The 18,906-nt window shown below is 37.9% G+C and overlaps 1 protein-coding gene across 3 annotated transcripts in view; it reads right to left on the bottom strand.

Moving 5' to 3' along the window:
- The window catches only part of FIG4 (FIG4 phosphoinositide 5-phosphatase), a 116,015-nt gene that overhangs the window by 72,838 nt on the left and 24,271 nt on the right, over nucleotides 1-18,906 (bottom strand). For all 3 annotated transcript variants that reach the window (XM_014839023.3, XM_070496754.1, XM_070496755.1), the window contains 7 exons: nucleotides 17,678-17,728; nucleotides 13,061-13,209; nucleotides 9,907-10,035; nucleotides 7,490-7,590; nucleotides 6,082-6,244; nucleotides 5,568-5,665; nucleotides 1,114-1,247 (listed from right to left, as the gene is read on the bottom strand). In XM_014839023.3, coding sequence (XP_014694509.3) covers nucleotides 1,114-1,247; nucleotides 5,568-5,665; nucleotides 6,082-6,244; nucleotides 7,490-7,590; nucleotides 9,907-10,035; nucleotides 13,061-13,209; nucleotides 17,678-17,728 — 825 coding nt within the window. The remainder of the gene's footprint in view (nucleotides 1-1,113; nucleotides 1,248-5,567; nucleotides 5,666-6,081; nucleotides 6,245-7,489; nucleotides 7,591-9,906; nucleotides 10,036-13,060; nucleotides 13,210-17,677; nucleotides 17,729-18,906) is intronic.

Raw genomic sequence — 18,906 nt, 5'->3', positions numbered from 1 at the left:
GTACTCAATAGGAACATTGTAATAATTAATTTCTAGAACATGTGTCCTCAATAACTAGCAAGATTTGGTGCAAAGAGACATGAAGGGCCTGGAACTTAATACGAACTATTGGCAAGTGCTAATCTTGGCACATTACATCCATACAAGAGTTTTTCCTAAAGCCTTTGACTCCTCAAGAGTTCAGTCAGTCAAGTCAACACGCATTCATAAAACGACTGTGAAGAGAGCACAATGCACAGCGCAGGAGGCAGGGGAAGGAGACACAGGGAAATACATTAATATGAAGAACCTGGAATCAGGCTTATACTCTGGGAAAGTGCGTGCATGTGTGTATGTCTAACTACATAAAATGATTTAGAAAAAAGTCTGAGTTAAGTGCAAAACAATACAGTAACATTAAAAAAAAAATAAGACCTCAAAATAAACCTAGCGTTTGTATGATGCCTAGTAAGTGAGTAAAAAGACAATGCGAGGTTACTGAAAGAAAGTTCCTTGGAGGACATGAATTTCGACTCAGACTTTACAGGTAAAAGAGAGGTGGGAAAGGAAGCCAGGGAGGCCAGAGATGAACAACAGGAACAAAGACTCAGGCATGGGAACGTGGCTGCTACGTTAGGGAAAGAGCATGAAGTTTAGTTTTCCAGGAACAGAACAGCCCTGTGAATAAAGAAAGTTATTCCATTCTGGAACCAACCAGGTGATGGGGCTTTAACACTACACCAAGGAGTTTGGGTTTACCATAAACAGCCAGAAGCTCATCCACCAGGGAGAGAAACTGGAAGTGGTGTCTGGGAAAGCGATTAAACAGGGAGAGAGAATGAAATAGAAAAAAGGGAAACTAACGCCTTGAAGGAAAAGTACTGGAGTAGAGATGCTCTGAAACGACAAGACATTTCCAAGGGAACTCGCACATGGTATAACTGGTGGGCAAAGAGACTCTGGTCAATTAATTTAAGCACTCAAATTATACACCAGCAACAAAACATCTCCTAGGCAGGCTCATAAAGAAAATTAAAAGAGTAGCATTTCCTTTACCATGGAGTTCAGCTTCCTGCTATTTTACATCGCAAGAAAAGGAAAACATCATAACCAGACATATGAGTATCTACTGACCTTTTGGTGTACTTGGCCATATCCCAAGGAATATAAATAATAGTGTGCTCAGGAGGCAAAAACTGGTTGAGGTACATCACAGCAGCCACAAGCTCTTCACTCAGAATTCTCTCATGCTTTCTTTTCTCTCGTTCCTTTATCAAAAAGTAAACATTTTCAGTGTTCTAATTACCTTAAATCAGAGGAACAGACTTTTAAGACTTTACTTTTCAGCTAAGACAAAAAGCCTGTTCTTAAATATACTGAAATGAAACCTACCTACTAAAATTAATATAAATGCAAAGAAGTAAATAATTCCTTGAATTAAAGTCAACAGATAAGGAGCTTTAAAGACTCAAGGAGACCAGATTCCTTCCAGTGTGACCTCCTGTAGCCCCAAGAAGTCCACCCACCCTACACGGGTCTGGCCTACACACCCAACTCTGGCAGAAGAGAACTCCCCAAGGACCAGAAGAAGGGAACCCTCAACTCTAGCCAACTAAGGATCAGACAGAAATCAACTCGGTCTAGATGGATAATCCCCAACTGGCATAGCAAAGAGCACTTTCACAGCCTTAGGAGGTTTTTAAATTTGACTCTTGTAAAATACCCTATAGGGAAGCCAAGGCAGGCACTTTTTCCCCTTTCACATGGTGGTTGAAGGAAGTGCAGCTGAGAGGCATTCATGGGGCTAAACCTCACCTTCTGCCTCCTGCCTGCTAGACCTCCTTAGCTATCACACTGCCTCTCATTCAAGAGGGGCTCATGCGTTACGGCACAACTCTGTGGTTGGAACGCTGGCTCCGCCACTCACTAGCCAAGTGGCCCTGTGCAAGGTTCTCAACTTTCCTAGGCCTCCGTTTCTTCATCCACAAAATGGGGTAACAGTTAAAAACAAAGAAAACAATTACTTCACTTAAAAACAAAGAAGAACAATTCCGCAATAGTGATGCTGATATGGTGTGGAGGCCCTATTGCTGGCATCAAAATAGGTCTATGCTGTTTTCAATCCTGCTTACTTCTCAACTGTCATGAATTTAATCAGATAACCACTGTGGAAATAAAAAAGGCTATCTATTTTGCACAGCTGAATAAATCAAATAGAGACATTAAGAGTTGATGAAGAACAGTGTTAAGTTACTTTAGGATAAATACATATTTAGCTTATTTTCCATTTGAGAAATTAAATTATATATCTGGAATTTTTCTCAAAAGTGCTTTTTTTTCTTGTTGTTGAGGAAGATTATCTGTGAGCTAACATCTGTTGCCAATCCTCCTCTTTTTTTGCTTGAAGAAAATTAGCCCTGAGCTAACACCTGGGCCAATCTTCCTCTATTTTGCACGTGGGATGCTGCCACAGCATAGCTGATGAGTGGTGTAGGTCCACATCTGGGATCCAAACTTGCAAAGCCAGGCTGCGAAAGCGGAACATGCCAAACCTAACCACTACGCCATGGGGCTGGCCCCTCAAAAGCACTCTAAATCAACTAGGGAAACAAAAACTTTTTGAAATTCTTCTATCAAATCTGACATTTTATGAGACAGAGAGAAAAGGTTCTTTAATCAACCTTCGATCATCTTTGTGTAAAGACTTTCTTCATGCATTGTCTGTCCACAGTGCATTAGTGCTAGTGGATTGTTTAGTCAACTTCCTTAGGGTCAAAGACCCCTTTAACAACCAAATGAAAACTTCACATACACAAGTGATTTTGCACATTGTTTCAAAGCATGTGCAGGCCCTCCTAATGGCCATCCATGGCCCCTAGATTTAAATCTCTGATGCACAGTTATGCTTGATCCCAGATTGACTTTCTATCAATCCCCAGGGGCAGCATGGAAGGTGTATGGATTGCTGCAAAATGTCTGTCAATCAGTATCTCAAACCTCCACAATTTGAGGGGATGGGAAGGAGTTCACAATACAGAGTAAAAGAGAAAAGAAATCAAAAAAGTATTTCATTTGAGTAACTTCATATGGATGCAGAATAAAGAGCAAATATCCCTTGATATCATTCTACACACATGCACATTCTTTGACTCTTTAATCACAAGTTAATAAGGACTTCTTCCAAGCGAACTGAGTAAACATTTTTTATTCTATGAACAAAATAACTAATGACAAAAACTACAACAGATTTTTTTTGTATTCCACAAAACATCAACTTAATCTCTAAACTATTTTCTACTTAATCTCTAGTTATTGCCAAGATTTTTATGACAATGGAACAGTAAACAAGTATAATTTTTTTTTAAGATTGGCACCTGAGCTAACATCTGTTGCCAATCTTCTTTTTATTTTCCCTTCTTCTCCCCAAAGCCCCCCAGTACATGGTTGTATATTCTAGTTGTAGGTCCTTCTGGCTCTGCTATGTGGGATGCCACCTCAGCATGGCCTGATGAGCAGTGCCATGTCCACGCCCATGATCTCAACTGGTGGAACCCTAGGCCACTGAGGCAGATTGTGCAAACTTAACCACTCAGCCACAGGGCCAGCCCCGACAAGTACAATTTTAAAATGCACTGACTGGCCTTTAAATATTCAAAAATAAATGTACATTTGAGAAATCTGGGCAAGAACACCTTACAGGCACACGTATCAGAGATTACTTTTTGAATCTGCACATTCAATAGAGAATTATTTCAAACATGGTAGACTGAATCTCCATTTAACCATAGCTTTTAACCAGACCATAAGAACTCTGTAATACACGAAGAAGATTCACTAATTTAGGTTGATGCTTATATTCTAGTGATGTCTTGTAATTGAATGCTTTAGCAATTTATTTCTACACTAACAATATCTTACTTTCAATACATTTACTAGAAAAGTGTTCATGAGGGTTTTTGTTATTAGAGTTTTCCTGCTTTAATTTTTCAATTACACTTGTATAATGTAGCTACTGTTCAATACGAGGCTGAGGTTACAGACTATCCAGCTATTGCCTTATATTCTGAGTTGACGGGGAGAGAGACATGAAAATGAAACTCCTTAATTCATGTGAACAAAAGTCTAAAAAATGATGTATTTAACATCTGAATAATTTATTTTACAAAGTCAATCCCTAGTTGGATGCAATGATTACATAAACCAAAGAGCAACAAAGGAAGAAATGAAGCTGACTGCCTCATTGTCCACAGCTCCCCTCCTCACACCCTCCTCCCCCTACCTGGCCACTTTCAGGCCATATTCCTCCAAAGTCTTGATTTAAAACACACACACACACACACAAAAGCACCCTGCTCCTCTGAACCCAAGCATCAGTTGCACAGTCCTCTCCCAGTAACGGGCTCACAGTCTTCCTCCCCACCCCAAGCTGTGCCTCCAACCTGGGTGACTTTCAGTGCCTCCACCTCCTCTTCCGCTCTAGTCATCATTCCCACCTTCACATCTTAGATCAAGTCACCATCACAGGTAACTCCTCTGCTTTCAAGATTTCTTATCCAGAATCTCTTTTGTTTTTGGATTGTGTGTTTTAAATGCCCCACCTCCCGAGGACCTCAATCCACTGACAGCTCTACTTTCTCCATCAGCCCCCTCCGTGACTCCCCCACGTTCTCCAGCTCAGATTTCATGGTCTACTTCAATTATCTTATTGCCAATACCCAAAACTCCTTTGATCCTGTCTTTTTATGTCACACCTGTATGGCAAAACTAAATGAACCCAATTATCTATTTTCTCTGTGCTTATACCATACACAAGCCCTGCCAGAAAAAGTCAGGCAATAGCAGAACAGTTCCTTTTAAGAAATCATGATCACCAAACTGAAACTAGCCCTTAGCATTGCTTGGATATCTCTAGTCAAACTACCCTCCCACATGCATGAAAACTGTCAACCTTCTCCACTACCTTCAAACCTGCACTCTGAGCACATGACACTTCCTTCTCCCTCATAGAGAAGTCAAAGCTGTCAGATGGAAGTGTGCACGTGCACGCACACACACACACACACCTGCAGCCTACTGCTCTCTGTTCTCCCATTAAAATAATTCCTCAACTGTGTCCACCTGATTCTTGAGCCGCAACAGCACCCTAATTTCTGAGTCTAGCCTGTAGATCCCATCATTACCTATTAAGTTGCCCAGGAGATCTTCTGGATTGTCAAGGGAACTGGCTGTATCAAGGCTACACTGTGGCTGTTGGATCTCCACGCTTCCTTCTCCTAGCTGTCCTGGAAACTAAGGCTGAATTTCACTCATACCTAACTCACCCAAGGAAATCAGGAGACTGACACAATGCATCCCTCTGTTCCCTTAGAAAGATACCACTGATTCTCCCTGGGAAGAGGCCACATGGAATCTGAGGCCAAAGGACAAAGGCTCAGACAGTTCAGACACAGTGAGCCATCACAGCGTGATAGGTCTACAAGTCTCTCCTCTGGGAAGAGGTGAAGCAAGCTCGTTAAACCCCTTTATGCTGAGGAAAAGGTTGTCCAGTGTGACTGAAATTCATAACCAAACAGATGAGCACATCCTACCTTCACTAAATTCAAGATGATGATGGGGGAGCCAAACCTCTGAAGCATCTGGTCAAAGTGAAGGGCAGCCACATGTGCAAATGGATCTGCCTGATCCACTGAGGAAGAAGAAAAGATGAACAAATACCAGAATGAAAATTACCAAGCAAGAATAAAAGAAGTGTAGCATTTGGTTTTGTTTTTAAATGTTTAAAGAAACGCAATTCAACTAATCTTCTCATAGTTTTATTTCCCAAATTCTTATCAAGCTTATTAGACATTCATTCTTCATGTATTTATTGGATTTGAATAATTCTTACATTTCTGAAGTGAAATATAATTTACTAGTGGCCAAAATTAAAGAAAAAAATAAAGTTATTGTATAAAAATAATAGAAGTCTCCCTTCTAAATTGTCTACTTTTCAGTGCTAAAACTTCATTAAAACCTAAGCATTTATGAGATTTCTTTGACAATAGTTGTTATCTCTAAATGTGGGTAAAGAAGAGTTACTATTAAAAAGATAGTTCCACGCACATGTAATGGGTGGTTTAGGCATCATAGTCGAAATGTCCTGAGACCAATATAAAGGAACTGATCCTCTGACTTGCACATAAGAAGAGTAACTTCCTGCAGTAAAAGACATCACAGAAGCATCGCAGAGTATTTGTTCAGTCTCCACTTCATTTGCAACGTCACCCTAGAAAGAAAGGTACACTTAAAGATATGTTATGTTCTTAAAATTTTTTAATGGAAAAAATTTCAAGTGTACAATGAAACTATAATTCCTATTCTTAGGATGTCTTAAAAGAGGTAAATGTTGACCAATATTCAATGTGCACATGAGAAAAGGAAAACCATTAAAATGCAATAAAGGAAGGCAAGTAAAAACAGCAGAGACCAGAGTAGGAAAAAAATCTAATTAAATAGCTAATAATACAGGTAGTAGAGAACAGCTTGAGTGATACAAATGGCAGAGAGGGAGAGAAAAGAAAAACAATTACATGAAGTTATAGAGGGGGTTTGGAAGACCAGTGGAATATAAAAATTCAATTCGGAAGACCAAGAAGGAATAAAAAGACAAGAGTAAGAGTCAAATAACGCCTGATGGACAAAGGCGGGAAAAAGGGTCATGAGGTAGCTGTACTTATAAAAGTGTACAAGGATATGACAAAGAATAATTTGAGGCATTAATAACATGTCTATTTGATTATCCTTTGAAAATTCATAAGTAAATAATGTAGATGCAAAATTCTGATTTTTCTTAAAGACCCATTATAATTATTTTCATTGCTGACATAATTTTAAGAACAATGTTGTTATTTTAAGGCAGGATCAAAACCCAATGTTTCCCTCAATCTGTCTATTCAATCACATATCTCCTTAAGACTCAAGTTGTCTGTTGCAAATGGTGATGGAACACTCAGAGGAGATGACATGACTGATGGCAGAAGAGACGGATTGCTGCTGTTATTTTCTAGGGTGAGCAAAATAAGGCGTCTGCCTTGACCCAAACTGAAGCAAAGGGAAGAGAGTGAAGGGTTTCCCACCCTTATTCTACTGAGTCTTCCTATCAAGGATGCATTTCCAACAACAAGTGCTCCCCTCCACTTATTCCTTGAGTGAGGTGCTTTGCTATTTTAGACCCTACACTAAATATGTACATTTTCTCATATAGTCCAGAAATGGCTCATCCTCCAAAACATTAAACATTTCATAACTCCCTAAGGCACTGCATAACTATCTCTGAAAGCTGATTTTTCAGAACCTCTGTATATTAGTCATATTCCTCACAAGTTTCAGATACTCTGGAGAATTAATTATACTCTTGATAATGCCCGAAACTAAGAAATTCCACTTTCTAAAATTCCACTTTGCTTCATCTGTCAGCAAAGCTGTTGTAAAAGGTTAAAATGCCAGCAGCACTGTTGTTTTCCCATCTTACCTCACAGTTTGCACCTCTCTTGAGAAAACGAGTCCCAGCAAACTTACTGGATCTTCTAGCTATTAGAGTGACATACACTGGTCGTCCATAGATCAACAGCTCTTAGAAATCAGGTTAAAGCTGTTTAGCATTCACGACTGTCACACTAAACCACGAGAATCATTATACCTTAAATACACATTTAAATAGATCTTGTCCATTGGGTTAAACGACACCCAAAAGCTCCACCCAAGAATGGAACAGCATTGGGTCTAACTGTTCTTCTGAATTGTGCAGGTATTAAGGCAAAAATGGACTTCCCTAAGGAGCAGTTTCCATGAATTTCAGAGGACACAGTAACCAGGTGGAGGGTTATTGGCCAAGAGAAGACCTGGTGGCTCCCTGTAGCCAACTAAGGATGTTAACAGGTACAACCAATCCTTCCTTAGTCTTCAGAGATCACACAACTCTCAAATAGAGCATGTCACTTAATAAGGTGTTTAAATTATGAAGTAATATACAAGGGAATGGAGTGACTGTACTGTAAAAGCAATCCAAATTTGTCCCCTAACTGTAAGAACTGAACACTGTAAACTGCTTAAACAACATGGAGCTTATTATTTATGTCACCTTACTTAACTTTCTGAGCCTTGGTTTCATCTTCTGTAAAATGGTGTAAGTACTAATAAAGTAACTAATTTTATTAGGTGGTTGGGAGGACTAGATCAGGTAATGTGTGCAAAACTAGTGCCTGGCCTACAGAAATGTTCGATAAATAGCAATTACTTTTATCATCACATAGACTCCCAGAATTCATTAAACGCTTGATAACTAGGAGACTAGATTCATTATTTAAACTAATAAGCTTTAAAATTATAATCTATGGTGATGTTTGTTATTTAAAAAAACATACATTTAATGTGCTTAATATATGCCAGGCCCTGCGTTGGCTCTTGGCAGTACAAAACAGTTTAGGAACTACATTTTAGAAACTGCCTGTAGAAACCGTGGCATTCTTTCTGTTGTCCTTGGTTGGTGAAAACTTTGTGTTCTTTCCAGGCAGATTTTACTTTTAGAAACAGAAAAAGTAATTCAAGGCCAAATCTCATTATCCAGTGAATGATCAAGCAGATAATATCACTCACTGGCTGAAAATGATTATAAAGTCATAAGGCTGATATTCAACTGTAGCACACCAATGTCACTCATCTTCATTTCAAAATTCCTGTGTCTTCATCCAGCCTCTCTGCTCCCTCACTTGCCACAAGGCAGGCAGCACTGGCCCTCTTCAAGGCTAACCTCTCTAGATGTACCCCTTGATACGGTTCCTCCCAAATGCTCTGGTGCCAGAGAGCATAATATTGGTTAATCACATTCGCCCACTTAATGGTCTCAAAACAACCACTCCTTTAAAGTTTTCACTATAGGTCTTAAAAAACCTAAGACACAGGAAGAATGTCAACTTGAAAACATGCTGGGCGCACAAATGCTCTACATGACTCAAAAAGGGATAGGAAAAACCTAAAAACATCACTTCTAGAAAGTATACACTGTCTTCCTAAACCTCATAGCACAACAGCGCTTTCTTGAAAAGTTTCAATATAGCTAGAAATTAAATGAAAGGGAAAAAAAGTATTTAAAAATTGAACTCACCATCTTAACCCAAGGCTCAAGCTACTTCTATTTAATCTATCATGCCCCTTTCCAATCCAGGCCTTCACCACATTATGTCTGACCCCCTGCAGTCTTTTCCTAACTCAGGTCCCCTGTTCTAGTCTCATTTTACTTAATCCAGCTTGAAGGTGGCTGTCAACTCAAGCTTCCTATGTACTACTTTGCATGTCACCCTCTTGAAAAAAAAAATTTCTAAAGTTCTAGCACCAAACTCGAGGTCCTTAATTTGACTGCCAAAGCAATCCAGCGACTGGCGATCTGACTCCCCACTACCAACGTCCTTCCCACTGCGTTGTACCTCCCAGGGGATTATACACAAACCAGAAGAACACTCCCACGAACTTGTCCACCTCTACACTCACGATGCTGCCCCAACTCACGACCTCACTCCCTGCTCACTGCTAAGGCCTGACTCTGGTTTAAGGCCCAGGCCAAGTTTGACTTTTCCTATGAGCCTGCTGCATCCTCCCCACCTGCCACTGATTCTGCTCCTTCTCTCAGGTGAGCATGACACTTATTATCTGTATCTCTAACTATGCACATGGCATTTTCTTCCCTGTTATTTATCTTTCTGTGTACATAACAGAACTGTTCAAGTGGCCTGCATTCCTCTTTCTCTTTCCACTACATGCCATCTTGGGTAAGTCTTCCTGTTGGGAGCACAGAGTGATCATTATAATCTTATAACTCATATATAGCTTTCTATAAATTGGTACAGCATAAGGTAAACAATATGTATCTCAGTTTTTTTAAAAAAAGGATACTTGACTGCCCACAGAACCCATGAATAATATACAACAGCCAGTCACGATGCACAGCATTTTTAATTATATCCAAAAGTTCACCATTCCACACATACTTCATATAAGGCTCACTGCAGATCCCAAACACACCTGAAAAATAAAAGGTAGTGTCAGAAAGGTAAGGAAATTGGTTGACAATCAACCGATTTTTAAGTCTTTAAATTCTGTTTTTAACTTGAAAATAAGATGCCTGATTAACAGCCTAGCCATTTTCAGTGGATATAATTCATGTCATCGCCCAGGACACTTTGCTGATTCTGTACAAAGTCATAGAATGAACACATTTTCTTATGTGTGAAAGTTTTTAACCTAAGAGAAAGGAAAATGACAGGGAAATAAAGGACACGTGTACAAATACAAGAATAAGGCTGAGAGACAGCACAGAGCAGCAGCTGGGAGCACCGATTGGGGGTCTTGAATGCCGGGGTCCAAATCCTGGCTCTGCCTCTCATCAGCAGGGGGACATGCGTGATCAGGAGCGCCACTCTCTATCTCAGCGCCTCCGTTTCCTCATCTGTACCAGTATCACATGGGTGTTGTCAAGATGAAATAAATTAATAACATACATAAAGTGCTTAGAACGAGCCTGGTGACTTACTGATGCTGCTATAAGTGGTAGTTATTACATCAGGCTTTTCCTTACGAAGAAATTAACTTCATGAAACATGATTTCAGCAGATCTAGATAATTTATTAAATGTCCATGAGTTTTACAAAACTTATATGAAGTGCAAAATAAGAAACAGGTATATTTATAAGATAATGGCTTCAAAGATCTTAACAGTTCCAGATAGCAGGTAATCAATACTATTTTTCTTCTCAAAACATGATATCTTAAGAGTCTTTATATACTATGACAAATACACTTTGGTTTGATTCATAAAAACTAAACCTTCTCTGACCTTTCAATGCATTATACAGAGCACGAATGATACATAGATTGGAGTGCTGTCTTTGCCAATTAGTGGCTCTGTGACCTCTGGCAAATTACGTAACATCTCTTAACCTCAATTTTCTAAACTGTAAAATGATGATACTAGTACTCATCTCAGAAATATTATTGAGATTAAATAAAATAATATATGCAAAGTGACTAATACACTGACTGACACAGTAGAGACCTTTTTAAAAATGCATTCTTTTCCTTTTCTCCCTACCCCCACATCATCTATGCTCACTCTGCTTCCTATCAGTTTCCTGGGTGGTAAGAGAATAATGCCTCCCACCAAAAGATGTCTATGTCTTAATCATCAGAGCCTGTGAATATGTTATGTTACACAGCAAGGAGGAATTGAAGTTGCAGCTGGAATTAAGGTTACTAATCAGATGACCTTCAGATGGGAAGATTATTCTGGATTATCCAGGTAGGCCCAATGTAATTACAGGGTCCTAATAAATGAAAGAGGAAAACAGAGTAGAGTGTCATAGTGATGTAATGTGAGGAAAAAAAACTCAGTTGGCCATTGCTGGCTTGGAAGACGGAAGAGTGCCACAAGCCAGGGAATGTGGGCAACCTCTCGAAGATGGAAAGGGCGAGAAAATAGCTTTTCCCCTAAATTCTCAAGAAAGCAACACAGCACTGCTGACACCCTAATTTTAGTCCACTGAGACCTATTTTGGACTTCCAACTTATCTAACGTGATGAATTTGTATTGTTTTAAGCCACTAAGTTTGTGGCAATTTGTTATAGCAGTTATAAAAACTAATATACACTGTTATTCACACCTATCAAGTAGAACTGTTCTAGAGATAGTAAAAACGTAAGCGGTTTCAGAGGCTTAATTCAGATCCCAGAATGGATATTCAAATTCAGATTTTGGATGACATAGTACAAATTTAGTAATACTTTTAGCTTTTCTATTACTAAGAGTGATATTTGGAAGAAATGAAGCAAGCAAATATTCAGGCACACGTTATCTTACCCTCCACCTATATCTAGTAGGATAGGTTACAATCTGGGTGCCTGAACCTGGAAGAATTTACACGACCTAGACAATCTGGGGTAGAGAGGGTGCACTAGGCCTTAGCTCAAGTGACAGTCAATCTAATAAACTAACAAAGTTAAGGGCAATGCCAGGGATGGCATTCAATTTAAGTAACAGCCTAAGTCTTCTTAGAGTGAACCAGAATCTTTGGCAAAATGCTAATAGAGCACAGCCTCTTCTTGGGTGTCCTTCAAGGACAAACCTTCTGGAACTTTATATTACATTCTACCTCAGAACCCGCATCTTCATCACTATCATTTAAGTTGCAAAGAGCAAGGCACCCAAAGACACTATTGACTTACCACGTTTCCACAGTAAGTCCAATTCAGGTAAGTTTGAAACAATTCCTTCACAACATTCACTTTAGCAATGCCTCTGGCTTTAGAGTTCTAGAGCAACCCAAAAATCTAGGGATAAAGGTACCAATTCTATTGTGTGACTGGTTAGTCTGAGATCTCCAGGGTCACCCTAAACTAGTCACACAGGAGTCCTGCAGTGATCCTCACAGAAGCAGGGCCATGAGGAGCCAGTAGGTCAAGCTGGGACCAACCAAAGTAAGAACAGCCTCTGACCTGCTGTACTGGTTCCTCTGGACATTGGCCATGTGTTCCTAACCTCCAGGCCTCAGTTTCCTACTTAGTCTTTATTTCTTTAAAAGTGGCATTATACCTGCTGAGCAGAGTTTTTATGAGAATTAGTGATAGTGTAAGTAAATGTCTAGGACACAATAGGCAACCCATGGTAACTTTTTTCCAAAACTCAGCCCACACTGAACTGGTCTCTGTGAAGGTAAATAAGGTGGTGGTGTGTATTCTCCAATATTCAAAAAAACAATTCTCCATTTAAACTTCACCAAAAGTGTAGACCTAAACGTATTATATAAAAAAGGGCATGAAAATTTGTTAGAAAATGTCAGCACACAATTTTCTGGCTGGCCCACAAATGAAACCACAAGGTCATTAATGATCTCTATAAAAATGAATCAGTCAAGAGCATATATCTGAAACAATCTCATGTAAGGACAAAGAGCAATGAGGGGTGGAGAAATATGAGGGAAATGTGAGTGAATTTAATGAGATGCATTTCATTTCTGCCCCATTAACATACATTTGATGTGTGAAAACCACCTACCGCTTCCACCCTGTGTAATTAATCCTTCGTCTTCAAAGATGTCGAAACTCTCCTGGCGAGTCTGGGTTGTTTCTGACTTTAACATCTCCAGGGGCATTCGCAAGACAGTGAGATTATATTGAAGTGAGTGGGACAAATCATAGCTGTAACTGAGAACATAACTGAAACTTAATAAGAATTACAAAAGTAAAACATATTTCACGGTCTGGACTCCCATACGGAATTAAAACCTGTTAACTAAATTACTTAGCACCTGTTACTTTACTTGGAAGCAATGCTGTTCAAATAAGCCTGTAAAACACAGTAAACCATGAATATAATTGGAAATTAAAAGATCATTGCATGACTTAGGTATTTGCATGACTAGAAATATACAATACAAGGTGAGTGACCTACATTCATTGATTTGCAAGGTGCATTTTTATTTTTTCTAAAGACTGCCCCTGAGCTAACATCTTTTGCCCATCTTTTTATTTTCTTCTTCTTCACTCCAAAGCCCCCCAGTATATAGCTGTATATTCTAGTTGTAAGTCCTTCTAGTTGTCGCAAGTGGGATGACACCTCAGCATTGCCTGATGAGTAGTGCTAGGTCCACGCCAGGATCCAAACCAGCGAAACCCTGGGCCGCCGAACTGGAGCATGAGAACTTAACCACTTGGCTATGGGGCCGGCCCCCCATGCATTTTTTGCTGCACACTGAAATCAATCTTCACAGCCTTCTGCAAAGGCGTCACACTCAGATGTATCTGAATGGAGTTCTATACATGTTATAATATCCACTGCAATAGTGCAAGGTCTGTACTCCAGTTTGAACAAAAATAATTCTATTAATTCTTAATGGTGGTACCATAACTGACTTTGTAATAAAACAAGAATAAGCAAATAACATAAGCCATTACAGTGAAACATGTTTTAGGAAAGCAACAGCCACCTAAAAAACTCTAACAGTCTGTGCAAATAAAATTTGGCCTTTAGGCCAAAAGAAACACGTGAGAAAATTCTGATTTCACATAATTAATAATTTTTTATAAGTGTCTCTGGCTATATATTTTTAGCACAGAATTTCAGAAGGTATCTAGAATTCTTTAGGTTTATATAAATTTGTATGTATTTTAGTCATATTTTAAGATGGTCTGGAGAGTCACACAGTATTTTAATTATTATTTCTTCTTTAACTTACTTACATAATTTGATTGAAATTGATTTGTTTCATCTGTGAAATTCAATTTTACCACATTTGCTTGCTGCATTCATTCATTTTACTAACATCTAATCTCACAGGGTTAAAAAGCTGTATTAAGAAATTGGTTTTCAACCCCATTTAGAATAGCATCAAAAAAAATAAAACAGGAATAAATTTAACCAAGCTGGTGAAAGATCTCTACACTGAAAATTATAAGACACTGATGAAAGAAAAAGAAGAAGACATAAATAAATGGAAACATATTCTGTGTTCATGGATCAGAAGAACTAACATTGTTAAAAGGTCCACACTATCCAAAGCCATCTATAGATTCAGTGAAATTCCTATCAAGATTCCAATGGCATTTTTCAAATATAAAAACCAATCCTAAAATCCATATGAAACCACAAAAGACCCTGAATAGCCAACGCAATCTGAAGAAAGAACAACAAACCTGGAAGTATCACACTTCCTGATTTCAAATTTTACTGCAAAGCTACAGTAATCAAAACAGTATGGTCCTGGCATAAAAATAGACACATAGACCAATGGAACAGAATTGAGATCCCAGATATAAACCCATGCATATACAGTCAACTAATACTTGACACGGGAGCCAAAACACACAATAGGCAAAGGACAGTCTCTTCAATAAACAGTGCTGGGGAAACTGGATAACCACATGCAGAACAATGAAACTGGACCCCTATCTTACACCACACACAAAGTCTGAAATGGATTAAAGACTTAAACATAAGATCATAAACTCTAAAACTATTAGAAGAAAACATACGAAAAAAAGCTCCTTAACATTGATTTTGGCAAAGATCTTTTGGATATAACACCAAAAGTGCAGGAAACAAAAGCAAAAATAAACATATGAGACAACATCAAACTAAAAAGCTTCTATACAGCAAAAGAAACAAATCAGCAGAATAAAACACAACTTATGAAATGGGAGAAAATATTTGTAAACCACATATCTGATAAGGGGCAAAGGTCCAAAACATATAAGGAACTCATACAACTCAAGAGAAAAAAAAATCCAACTAAATAATTGGCAGAGGACTTGAACAGATATTTTTGCAAAGACGACATACGAATGGCCAACAGGTACACAAAAAGATGCTCGACATCACCAATCATCAGGAAATGCAAATCAAAACCACAATGAGATATCACCTCACACCTGTTAGAATGGCTATTACCATAAAGATAAGAAGTAACAAGTGTTGGCGAGGATGTGGAGAAAAGGGAACCCTGATGCACTGCTGGTGGGAATGTAAGTTGGTACAGTCGCTACAGAAAACAGTATGGAGGTTCCTCAAAAAATTAAAAATAGAACTGCCATATGATCCAGCAGTCCCTATTCTGGGTATGTACACCAAGGAAATAAAACATTGTCTTGAAGAGATATCTGCACCTCTGTGTTCACTGCAGCATTATTCACAATAGCCAAGAAATGGAAACAACCTAAGAGTTCATCAATGGATGAATGGATAAAGAAGATATGGTGTGTGTATATATACACACAGACACAGACACACACACAATGGAATATTACATAGCCATAACAAAGGAGGAAATCTTGCCCTTTGCAACAATATGGATGAAACTTGAGGGCATTTGCTAAGTGAAATAAGTCAGAAAAAGACAAATCCTGTATGTTCGCACTTATATGCAGAATATACAAAAGCCAAACTCATAGAAATAGAGAGTAGAATGGCGGTTGCAGGGGCCAGGGGCTGGGGGAAATTAGGAGATGTTGGTCAAAGGGTACAAACTTCCAGCTGTAAGAGGAATAAGATCTGGGGATCTAATGCACAGCATGGTGACCATAATTAACAATATTATACACTTGAAATTTGTTAAGAGAGTACATCTTAAATGTTATCACCACACACACACACAAAATCATAATTATGTGAGAGGATGGAGGTGTTAACTAACATTATTATGGTAACCACTTTGCAATATACATGAGTATCTTACCATCACAATGTACACCTTAAACTTACATATATTATGTCAATAATCTCTCAATAAAGCTGTGAGGGAGAGAAGCTGGTTTTTTACTTTTAACAATCAATTCCTCTTATTTAAAACAATTGCTTTATTCTACCTGAGTCTGAAGAATGTAGTATAAGCTTTTTTAAAAGCTTACTTATGAGACACAAAAACTTTAACCTACCTATTTTTACTTATGGAATGGCTTCACCAGAACTCAGAAGGGGTATTGCTGACAAAGTTGAAAAACATGAAGCAAGAGAAGACCATTTCTAACAGTACCACTGAGCTTCAGGAATAAGTCACAGAGGCGATAAACATAAAATTAAGCAATAAAGACCAAAAGCAGATGATAGAGACAAATACTATGGAAATATATACATTAAGTAAACATTTTTGGAAGTGAAAATTATTTCTTTAGGACCCCTTCACTATACTATTGTTAAAATAATTAACCTCCTTCGGTTTTACATCAACGAAGACATAATCTACTCTACATAGTAGACAGGTTTTTCTCTACTTCATAGATAAATAAATGGTTATCTATGTTAACAATTTAAAAATAAATTTTAAAAAATGCAAAGTACCCCATCAGTATACAACATCAATCGCTCCAACACCCTAGATCCTCTTACAGTCAGTCCTATGACTCAAGTCCTTACGGTGCATGCTATTTTAGGTTCTACTTTTTAATTTGGACGTTATAGCTGATAGAATTTCCCATTTAGTACAATAACGCTGTGTCTACTAGGCCCACATATTGGTCACATCAGTGGTGGTATAATCCTGATACTCTACTATAATTTACTTGCTGCTTGTTCAATTTTCAATATTTGGGCTGTCCCTCGGTTGGCTGGTTTGCTTGTCTCCATCATAAATGGAGAAGCTGGAAATGTCTCTTTTCAAGTAGGATTATTTTTTCTCTCCCGATTTATTGTCTTAGGATATACTTTCATACATACTTAATGCTATATTCCTCTCCAGGAAAACTATTAATTCACAATGCCATTAGTGGTACACTGCTTTGCAACAGTTCTTCCTATTTTGAATTTATTTTTTCCTACTTTGCCCAGCTTGTCAACTGAAAATTGAGCTGTGAAGCTGTTACAACTCTGTATTAGAGACTGAATGCAAATTTCATTTTTGTAATTCAAAATTACAAAATTAGAATATTTCATTAAAATCCCATCTAAAACAAAGATGATTTTTATAGTGAGAATAATTACCCTTTAACTTACCCCTTGAAATTTTCAAATAGATATTTAAAAGAAGGAAATACTTGTACTTTTATGTTTTTAGATGAAATAATTTGGTCATTTGAAAAAAGAACACAAGTCCTACTGTGTCCTCTGATTCTGTTTTTACCCTCTGGAAAATAATATAAACATTTAAGTGACTGACAGGAGAAAAACTAAGTTCAAACTTACCTAAAGTAAAAATTGCTAGATAGGTCCACATTTTGAAATATTCGTAGATACCTAAAAAACAAAACAAACAAACAAAAAACCCCAAAGCATAAAGATGGGGTTTATAAATAATATAAACCTCTTCAACTTCTTCTCATCCCTTAGATTCACATGCGCTGGTCTACCTGATTCACTTTTAATCAATATATGATGCCTGCCTGTAAGCTATACGGGAGATAATTTTTTTCAGTGAATGTAAGACAAAAGTCCACTTTATCCAGTAAACTCTATTTACATTCATCTGAAACAAATTATTTAACAATCCCACTTCCAAATATCATCAAAGACAACGTCACAAGTCTCCAGAGAACCATTATCTTAGAGAGTCTTCAGCAAGAGGGCTACACCACCTTTCCATTTTGGTTTGTGTATCTAAAACAACACCATAAAAGTACAGAGTGTAATTAAAATCTAAAACTGTTATCTTCCCTAATAACTTATAAACATGCCTAACTTTGTTCCGTTTTAACCTTTGTAATATTAAAATAACCAATTCTATTCTTTTCTCTATCAATTTATTAATGTGTTACCAGCCCTTCCCCACATTCCCAAGGCTCCAATAATTTCCCCCAGAAAAAAGATTTCAAATCTATAGAAAAACTGGGGGTAAAAAAAACAGTACAACAAACAACAGTATGTCCTTCATCTGAATTCACTGTTAAATCTCTCTCCTTGAACACACTCACACACATATTTTCCTTTCCTAAATCATTTACAGTAAGTAGCAGACATGATGACACCTCACTCCTAAAGATTTTAGTATCTATCTATTATGAACAAGAACAATCTCTGAAATAACCACAATATCGTTATCACAACCCCAAATTTAATATTGACCCAATATCACCTACTATATAGCCCATATATAAACTATCCCAGCAAAGTCCTTTATAGTTCTATGTGGATCTATGTGTACATGTGTACAATCCAGGGTCCAACAGAAATTCACATGTTGCCATGAATTGATTGTTCTAAATGAATAATTCACTTGTTGTCATGTCTGTTGTTGTGTTTGTTCTAAAATCCAGAACAATCCTCTGGGTATCTATCTTTGATGACATTGACATTTTTGAAGAGTCAGGCCAGTTGTCTTACAGAATGTCCCACAATAAGGATTTGTCTGATTACTTCCTCATGCTTAGATTCAAGTTAAATATTTTTAGCAAGAAAACTATACAGGTAATCTGTGT

The sequence above is a fragment of the Equus asinus genome, chromosome 24 (genome assembly GCF_041296235.1).
Source record: "Equus asinus isolate D_3611 breed Donkey chromosome 24, EquAss-T2T_v2, whole genome shotgun sequence".
NCBI lineage: Eukaryota > Metazoa > Chordata > Mammalia > Perissodactyla > Equidae > Equus > Equus asinus.
Note: the sequence above shows the minus strand (reverse complement) of the source record. Positions and strands in the feature narration are given on the sequence as shown.